Source organism: Euprymna scolopes, chromosome 43, assembly GCF_053919585.1.
Source record: "Euprymna scolopes isolate OS-2025 chromosome 43, ASM5391958v1, whole genome shotgun sequence".
NCBI classification, from domain to species: Eukaryota; Metazoa; Mollusca; class Cephalopoda; order Sepiida; family Sepiolidae; genus Euprymna; species Euprymna scolopes.
The window spans coordinates 30,263,103-30,274,032 of NC_136524.1; the positions used below are offsets into that span (position 1 = coordinate 30,263,103).

Genomic DNA, 10,930 nt, shown 5'->3' on the forward strand with positions numbered 1-10,930 from the left:
GATTGCAAAATCCTTGCCTTGCAATCACACACACAGCTGCCCTTACAGGCAGTATCCTTTGTCTTTCGAGACTGAACTGAAGCTTCTATATATATATATATATATATATATATATATATATATATATATATATATATATATATATATATATAATATTATTATGTTCTCAAAGAATGAATCTTTAACAAAGCAAAACTTACCCAGATAAGAAAAGCTCAACACTATGAAGAGGGACAAACAAATAAACAGCTACTAACGATACAATAAATCCTCAATGCCAGTTTAAAACTTCAAAGTACAGGAAGCCAGTGACTTTCTTCACATTTTATTCAGTGTACTGAAAACAATGTCTGGACAAAACCCAATTCTAGATGGAACCATGCATGGTAAAATTATTGATGATTTAGGTTTATTTATGTATGTGTGTGTGATAGAGAGAGTTTTTTTTTTTTTATATATATATATAGGCAGTGAACTTTGTATTAAAATAAATCATCATATAAAAATATTTTGGATTATACAAATATATGGTTTACTCCAAAGACTAATTTTTAGCATTTATAATTTACATACAATTTCGGGCATATGGTCCACGTGTCTTGTGCATATATGGCATAATCTAAAGGTCTTATTTTCACGAATTTTACGCATTAAACTAGGCTGTATTTCGGCAATAATGCATTGTGAAATTATTTCCTAAAATTATTTATTGATTAAATGTTTCAAGATGATTTGCAAAATAAATTTACATAATCTGCAAATGCTGCTCGGGTGTCAGTCTCTTCATGATGAATTGCCAAACTAAGCTGAACTCAAAATAAACCATAGTTGCAAAATCTGCAATTAAAGAAAATAGATTTGTCAATCTTTTTAATGCACCTTTATTTCTATATAATTTTATATACTAATTCACATATCACAGAATAATTCTAAAAATAGTTTTATACTTTTATTATTATTAATTACTATATATATATATATATATATATATATATATATATATAAATAAAATAGCAACTGAATTCTGTCTATCGGGAAAGTGGGATTTTCCATGGAGAGCCATGAATTTAACAGCTGTCCCGTTTTTAAATCTCCAAAACGGCTACATGGTTAACAACCCCATGATCCTCATTTTCTATTTTAATTTTTTTTTTTAATATTTTTTTTTCTTTTCAATTATTATATAGTTGAATCCCCTTTTGTGAGAGTAATTTAGTTGATACTCCTTGGAATTTAAACTGCATTTTGGTTATTTTGTTTTAGTGTATATATATATACATATGTCATCTGCATACAGTACTGTTTTGCTGTTTCACAGCTCATCAGTGCAACCAGACAGGCAACTATCTCAAACTAGAATCGGAACCCGACCGCCCAAACGACAGTCAAAACTTCTAACCATTACGCTATATGGCAGCTGTTGTGAATCAACGATGTTTTGACATTGTCCAAATGCCTAAGCTCGATTTGTTTACACAAAGAGCATCACCTAATACGCTAATGGCAGTTTGTATATCACTTCCCAATATGCTCAACCCAACATAGGGAGCATTATAGTCATCCACATACAGTACTGTTTCGCTGTTTCACAGCTCATCCGTGCGATTATATATATATATATATATATATATATATATATATATATATATGTAGTGTAGTATATTGATTCTCCAAGTTCAAAATATCAAGTTGTCTCAGTTGATTATTTATTACTTTTCAAAAGGTATCCATTAATATATTGTTTTGTATTGCAACTAACAAGTTTGCAAAATTATGTTATTGCTGCATATTTAGTCACATACTCTTCAGTTGTTTTTGGACAACTTACATGGTTCGTGTAACTGATACATTCTGCCGTTCCTTCTCAGTTACCGGTTTTAATCCATGGCGATTGGTATATAAAAACTGAGTATGTTTCAAGTAGATGATTAACCTGTATATATTATATAATATTTTTTTAATCTAAACAATATGATATAAATGCGGGAGTGCCCCAAGAGTCTATCCTTGGACTTCTGTTGTTCCTAATATTCATAAATGACCTCCCCGACAAAATTGCCTCTGAGATGGGTATATATGCTGATGACACCACACTCTATAACAGGCATGACAGGAAAACAAATGAACACATATCTAAAGAATTGGCAGAAACACTAGAGGATGATCTCCAATCTGTAGTGGAATGGGGACAAAAATGGACGGTCATGTACAATGCTGCGAAGATTAAACTAGTTTCCTTTAATAATTACAAGAAACCTTCTCTACCACCAATAGCAATGGCCAACGACACTTTATCTGAGAGTACATCTTTCAAACTCCTTGGCCTAACGTTCACAGGAAACATGAGTTGGAACAATTACATTGAAAGCATTGCCAGGGCCGCTGCAAAGAAGGTAGGCTCTGTCCACCGTGCTAAAAAATTACTAACACCCGAAAGTATCCTGTACCTCTATAAGGCCACCATTAACCCAGGTATGAAGTATTGCTGTCATATTTGGGCTGGTGCATCTACTACTAGTCTCTCGCTCCTAAACAAGGTTCAAAAGAGAGTCGCCAATCTGATAGGTTCTGAACTGGCATCTAAGCTTCAGCCTCTGTCCCATCGACGAAATGTTGCATCCCTCTGCCTGTTCTACAAGTATTTTAATGGAGAATTCTCTGACGAACTGCAAGCATTTGTTCCCCCATGACGTAAACACCCTCGACCAACCCGACAGGCAGTTAAATCTCACCCCCCACACAGTAGAGATCCCTAGATGTAAAAGATCTTTCTACTCCAGTAGTTTCTTCCCCAGAACCGCTAGACTCTGGAATTTCATTCCAGGTCCCTGCTTCCCCAACTGTACTGACATGTAGAAGTTCAAATGTAATGTGAACAGACATCTTGCTGCCCAAATCACCACATATTACCCCAGTAAATGTTACCTCTGATAGTAACCCCCTACACCAAAGTGGCAATATGCCTTGGTTGGGGTGAAAATGTAATTAAAAAAAAAAAAAAATTTATTATATTAAAATTCAAAATTTACTGACTCAATTATTTAAGCTTCATGATTATCATTTTTCATAATCGAGAATGCATATAATATTTTTGCAAAAATTAAAACAACAAAATATAAAATGAGAACATCATATCATGTATTTTCATGTGTTACAATTGTTTCATAACCATTTGCATAATTTCAAATATTATATCATTTAAATATATTCCAAAATAGCCACTCTTCAGAGGGAAAAATACACCAGTTATACATATATGAATACATTCATAATCTCTATTTTAAGAGATCAAGCAGTTGGACCTACCTTCACACCTCTTATATTTTCTTCTCTTTTTTTTTTTTTTTTTTGATAGTAACTTAGTAATTGCCCCATTTTTATATTTCTACTTTTTAAAAGATATTTCAACCAATTACCTATTTTAATATTAATTTAATCTTTTGTATGTTTTTTGTTTTAATAATTATTTTTTTCCTCAATTAGTATATTTAATTGATTTATTTCCCAAATACTAATCTACACTTTCAAATTCTAGTTTCTACTTATGTGTTCCACTATTTCTTCCTCACTCTACGATAGTTTCGTATCAACTTTGTTTACATTTTACGATCTAATAATTAACTTTGCTTAACATCTTTTTTTCTTAAGAAGGAACTGTAATTAAAAGGTTATTTTAAACCATATTAATTAAAATTTATCTTTATCCCATACTGGTTATGTCAATAATTAAATTTAAAATCTATCTTTTAAAATTTTTATCATTATCTAAGTATTTTATTTTTAATCTTTTTATCTTTCCTCGCTATTATCATTCATAATATCTTTGCGTTCTAAGGGAGATAATTCTGTTTTGTCAATTTTTTATCAATTTATCGAAATTCTAGGTATTCATATTTTCATCTTTAGACTTTAGTATTTATTAATCACCTTTAATTTACAATTTATAATCCTAACATTATTTTCTTTATAACAATCCCAGCTCAGTTTCTCACTTAGTTTTCTTCAATTTTATATTTTGATTAAATTTATTTTAATCCATTCTAATCTGTTTATCTCCATATCTTATAGTTACTTAATGTTAGATTTTTTTTTTTTTTTTGTTCTTTTGTTATTGAATTTACTTGGGTATTATTATTTTATTACTCATAACGATTATATACAGAGTGACCAAAAAAAACACAAAAAAACATAGAAAGTATATCTAGAACATATGCTGTAGAACGGAGAAAAAAAGGCCAAAAACCATAGTGTTTTGATGTGATGTTTTGAATATAATAAACTAGTTATGACCAAAGTTTCATTTAATTCAGACAAAATATTAAGAAACAGGGCCTAATTAGAGTTGGAGCCCGTTTTTTTGGGTGGGGGTCACTCTGTATATATGTTGTGGTCCTAGTTAGGGCTCACAATATTAAGGTGAATGTCCTGAAAAGTACATGCGCAGTTTAACCACTCATAGAGAACACCAGGACTCTTTCATCTTAATATTGTGACCCCCTAAACAGGACCACAACATATATATATATATATATATATATATATATAAGAGAGTTTAATCTGAAATATTTTTTTATTTAAAAATTTCAGTATCCCTTATAACGTGAAAACCTTTTCTCTTATTCAGGCCAATCAGAACAGGTGATGGAAGAATAAATGTCCTGGTAAATATCAATTCCCTACTTATACGTATTTTTCCTTTTTTTTTTTTTTTTTTTAATTATTCATTATTCAACAATTTTAATAGCATAAAGATTTGGAGTAATCCATACATGGTGGTACTAGTGCAGAATTTGAACCATGCAAAAATAACTGGCTGCTCGGCTTTGCTCGGAACATGATGTCAACTTCCTAGCCTCGCTGATTTTCAAAGTGCAACAACACTACTCAAGGAAGAAAACATTTAAATATAATCAAATCACCAGGAAAAAAAAAAAAAATATATATATATATATATATATATATATATATATATATATATATATACGAGGATAAAAAAAAAAGAAACAACAACCCACTGTAACAATTTTTTAAGGTTTTATTCTTGTGACAGATTCTTTTAAGTGAAAAAATGAGACAAGTAAGTTGTATTTTTTTTTTTTTTTTTTTTTTTGCGACCAATTTATTTTGGTCAAGCAAAATTGAACAAAGTACTAAGAAAACCAATTTTTTGTGTGCATGTGTTTTTCATATTTTTTGAACAAAGTTTTTTTTTTTTAAATTCTCTTTTATATGTTTTTCATGTAATATATGTTTTTTTTTTTGTTTTTTGTTGTTTTTTTTTTCAAATTTTGCTTATTTTTTTTACTAATGTAAAGTGGACTTATTTTGTTGGTTTTTTTTTGTTGTTGTTTTTTTTTCTTTTCATGAATAAATTTTTTTCCTGTAGGATAAGGCTGGCCAAACGATTTTTAAAAGTTAAATTAAATTTAAGATATCCGGGATATTCCTTTAGGATCAGGTAGACTTTTCTATAATTGTATCAGATCATGTCAGAATGGAACGAGAGGAGACAGCGGATGTGGAAGAAACTTCACAGCCTCAACTGGGTAGCTTTCCGATACATAGTTTAAGATGGAGACAAATGGATCATTACCAAATTTCCGTCTCCACATAAACTCGAAAAAATAACTATCGAGAAGCTCCTGGCTGGTTCCATTGATTTCATTTTTTTTTTTTTTCTCTCTTTTCCAATATTTTCCCCAAAGATCGTCTGCTCTTTTGCCATGCATTGATCGGTGTCTTACGTCAGATTACAATTGAACCCGAGCGCATGATGTCATGTTCTGAGCAAAGCTGTGCGGACAGTTAGCTACGCCTGGTTCAATCATGTGTGCAATGGATTATACCCTTTACGCTTCATGATGCATTTGGAGAGTCATCATTGCAAAGTTTTTACATTTTCTCAAGTATTTAAAAAGAAAGCACAAGACTCTACGAACATTAAACCCTCAACCTCCAGAAGAGTGTAACCTACAATTGAATTTTATCAAATACTTTAACCAACATGTCCTTGGAGACCACTGCAGTTTTTGAGTGTTGCCTGCACTGAAGATTGAACCTTAAAACTGAAGTACTTTAAGCAAGTACACTAATCACCGAGTCCTTGGAGACAATTCTAGTATGCACTTTAGGAGCCTTAAACCGATTTTTGTTTTTAGATATACAACATTACTATCACTATAAATCACTACAAATATGCTTAAAGAAGGTCGGATGTTACATCGGCTGAAACGTTGTGTGAATAGTATTCAAAATGAGAATATTAGTCTGAATAATACAAATAATACGAATTATCAATCGTTATCTAGAAAAAAAAAAGAATGAAAAGAAAAATCAGAAACATAAAAAAATATATTATGTAAAACTTTTCTGCACCCGGGCAGTGCCAGGTGCCTTTGTTAGTTATTTCATGCTAATTGTATGCTTGACTTTGCTCGTTTTATTTAAAATAATAATAAAGGTTGAAAAGGCATTTTTCGCGCAGTAATGAGAATGAGCTTTGGAAGATTGTCAGTGAAAAAAAAAATAAATGAATTACCAAAAGATAAGAGTTTTATTATTTCTAGTCGCTAGTTTGAAAACCACTTGCAAACGCAACTGTTTCACTTTCAGTGTTAAGCCACGACCATAGTAATAGATGGCATATCAGCTGAAAAATGACGTCATCGCCGAGGTCATAGCAAGCAAGATATATGGAACATATAGATTGTCGATAATGAGCAAAAATTTTTACAGAAAGCGTTAGAAAACTTCAAAATTGTGAAACTCATCTAATATTAATAATAATAAAAAAAAGAATTGAAATGGGAAACGGTTGTTTGTTATACGTTACAAGCAATTGACCATTTCGTTGGATTATGGATTTTAAAGATTAGAATACGTTCTTTATTTACTTATAAATTACATTTAAAACGAAGAAAAGGGAGAAACACGATTTGATTTGTGATTTGTAGTGAAACTGGAGTTTATTTCAATATAAATGAAAAAAAAATTTTATGTGTGTGAGATTACGTATGTTTAAAGCAGAAGTGGCTTCCGGCCCTTGATAACTGATGACTACCTTGTAAAAAAAAAACAAAACAAAAAAAAAATGTTGCGAAATATGAATTAAGGTAATAGATAAATATAAAAATTAAACGATTTTTTTAAAACAAACAATAAATATTTTTTTAAATTAAAACAAACAATAAATATTTTTTTAAATTAAAACAAATAATAAATATTTTTTTTTAATTGAAACAAACAATAAATATTTTTTTAATCAAAATGAACAATATCTTTTTAAATCAAAGCGAACAACAATATTTTAAAAAACTGAAAACACGAACGATAAATTAATAAAAATTAGATTCAAACTAATAATGTTAATATAAATAAAGTTTCTAATGCAGAAATATTTCAAACATTACATATTAAACTATTACAAAAATCTGTTGTAGAATTTAATTAAAAGTTTGAATTTTTCTGTTTTTCTTTTTTTCTTTCTTTTTTACTAATATTGTCATTCTCTTCGCAACAAAAATTGTTTATAAGGGAATTCGATGAACTCCATATCAGCATTTTTTCAATTTGCTGAATAGTTAATTATTTAAGTATTATGAAGAAAAAATAACACGCGTTTTCTTTCCTTTTTTTTTTTTTTTTTTTTTTTAATAGTTAAGTCTCAAACATTTTACAACTCACTTTTTTTCTTTTTATCGCATTCATCCACATGTAATTTAATTCCTTGTCTTTCGGAAATAAAAAAAAGCAGTAACTTTCGGTCCCTTTTCTTAGTTCCCTTTGCAATTTGGAACGATGCATCATGCGGACATGTTGCAAATTTAACCTAAAAAATAAATTATTATAGTAAAAAAATAATTATATATATATATATATATATATATATATATATATATTTCCGGTTAAGCCGTGGTACACGTGATCATATTTCACAGGACTAAAGTTTATATCGTCAGCAGACTAAATTACATTAGTTAATAGGCCATCTATTATGATAGTCGTGGTTAAGCCCTGAAACACATTTGGGAAATCAGTCTAAAATAATTTTTGTTTACCTGCTTGTATCCTATATGCGTTTAAAAGAATGTCAAGTATAAGTATTTCAAGTTACCATAAATATCGACTGTGAACAAAGTAGCCATCTTGTTTAGTTACAGGGGTTAAGGTACCTTTACCTTAATAAATAAATCAGTAATCAAGATTGCTATCTTCGGTAATTTAAAATACATATATATATATATATATATATATATATATATATATATATATTAATGCAAGATATAAAATATATGTACCTACTTCCGGTTAAGCCGTGGGGCACGTGACCAGATTTCACAGGACTAAAGTTTTATATCGTCAGCAGACTAAATTACATTAGTTAATAGGTCATCTATTATGCTAGATATGGTTAAGCCCTGAAACACATTTGGGAAATTAGTCTAAAATAATTCATTTTGTTTACCTGATTGTTATATATATATATATATATATATATATATATATATATATATATATACATACTGGGTGACCCAAAAAAAACGGGCCCCAACTCTAATTAGGGTCCGTTTCTTCCGAATGAAATTTAACACAATGTAATCTTTTGGTGTACTCACGGTCGTTGATTCTGCCATGTCCTGTAAAATAAGGGCAATCGGAGATATCACGTTTTTTGGGGGTCACCCTGTACACATATATATATATATATATATATATATATATATATATATATATATATATATATATATATATATATATATATATATACTAAAAACTGTAATCTACAGACATCCATCTTTCGAGGTGCTACCTCTCTTCAAGGTAGCTTGACTCTTTCTAGGAATCGAATCCCAAACCTTATGTATTACAGTCCGGCGCGTAATCCATTACACTACGATGCCATAGATAATTTTATTGGGCGATTTCCTAAGAAACAATATCTTTAAGGTGAAGACGCTAAGTTCAGTATTATCGCTTAAAAAATAAACCACAAATCTACGTGTGTGTAAGTGTGTGAGAGAGATCTTTTTAACAAATAAGTTACAAATGAGTAGGTAGAAAGAGAAATGAATTGTTTTGGGATTAATTTCCCCAAGCGTATTTCCCTTAAGATAATTTATACTACCAATAGTAACGTTTATTGCAAAGACTTTTTATACTTTCTCAAATATTCTTCATCAATTATAGAGGACTAGCAAGGGGACCCGATATTACCCGGGATTGAATGATGATCAACAAATGTTTCACACTCCCATATTTTTTTTATCATCAAAATCCAAGAAATCAGCCTTTTTCTTTTTTTTTTCAATCAAATCACGCAGTGCACCTGGAATAAGCTTCACATGCCTCTTGCAGTGACTAAGTCCACAATACATTGTAGTCTACATTGCACTGTAGAGAACCTACTATAATGACTTATATTAAAGTTTAAAATGCAAAAACTAAGTATCATTGTTAAATTGTGCTCTAAACAGAAACATTTATTTCAAACGCACCCCTGTCATATCAAAGAACCTACTGTTAATTTTATATATTGAGTCTTTCGGTTTGTATGGTAATAAAACTTTTCAAGCGCAATTGTGATGTTAGGCTGTGTAAGGTGTTAACTTTGGTCAAAATCTACTGTTCCTTCTTTCATTGGATTATTTCGATTGTCAATACTTATTGAAGATATTCCGACACAAAACTTATCTAAGACCACTGCCAGGCACATGATGTACCTTCTTGTGAAATTTCATGAAAATTAACGCAGCTGTTTTCGAACGGAACGAATTCACAGACACGCATAATAAGTAGAGTTTTTTCAAACTAATAATGTAAACCAAAGGCCGTCAGATGATTGTTTGGGAGGGGGGGGGGTTCTGAAGAAGAAAAGAGTTGTTTCCTTGAATAAGAATGGTTTAAAAACAAAAACTCCCTTCCTCGGGAAATATAATGACAGTACAAGAACAGTTGCAAATAAAAAAAAATCTAGCAGAATCATGTTCTCCATGTTTGAATGAAAGCAGCGGTGGGGTGCGTCATCTGGTGTTATGGTTACCAAGATATTCAGTGGCAACCAATAATCGATACAGGTAGTTTGTCTCATGCTTCAGCAATTCTGAGCGCAAAAGTCATAGGAGCTGTGCTGTTTTCTGACTGTAGGCATGCCCACGTGTACATTAAACACATGGAGGTCAAAAAGGTGCTCTGAATTGTTGCTGACAGGCAGACAGACATCGTCATTCGCTCTAATCAAGTTGAACCGGCTTCCTCCAAAGGCAGGAGTATAAAGGGAGTGTGGCACAGTGGATAGAGAAGTTGAATCTCTATAGTTCCCAAGCGAGCATTGTCTGAAGATAGTGGTTTCAATCCTACCCAAAGCCGGCCAAAGTTGGCCAAAAATGTGGTGATACGTAGACAACAACAACTATGGAAGGCAGTAATTGCTGAGGATGCAGTTAGGAGATACGGCGTTCCTATCTCGTCGCGGTTAACCACCTGACGTAGGCCGAAGGAATAGTAGGCCAGAACGTAATGAAACAACTACTAGAAGATAAAGATGATAGTCTGCAATATATAAATGGATAAACAATTTATTTTTGTTTTGATTATGTATTGGCAGCAACAATTATGTAATATATACTAGAATGTGAGCCGATATATGTATATATGATGGACTCCTTCATCGTGTTTGACGCACAAGGGTAAACAACACCTTTAGGTGTCGTGTCAAAACAAATTTTAAGCTGTTTCAAAATTCACGAAACCCTTGAAACTCCTAATTGTTGCTTTATAGAAATTAAAAGTAAATCTTCAAGTGATTTAGTTGGAACAGCACGGAATAAACAATGTCCTTAGTTGCCGGCAAAAATCCAAAGAATATTTTAAACTTCGCGAAAACATTGCCGCTGCAAAAGGAAAGTCTTTTAGCTGTCGGCTAAAATCCTGA

The 10,930-nt window shown here is 31.1% G+C and overlaps 1 protein-coding gene across 4 annotated transcripts in view; it reads left to right on the top strand.

The window, feature by feature from the left end:
• The window catches only part of LOC145268263 (uncharacterized), a 336,860-nt gene that overhangs the window by 263,335 nt on the left and 62,595 nt on the right, over window positions 1–10,930 (top strand). For all 4 annotated transcript variants that reach the window (XM_080123621.1, XM_080123619.1, XM_080123620.1 and 1 more), the window contains one exon: window positions 4,625–4,661. In XM_080123621.1, coding sequence (XP_079979747.1) covers window positions 4,625–4,661 — 37 coding nt within the window. The remainder of the gene's footprint in view (window positions 1–4,624; window positions 4,662–10,930) is intronic.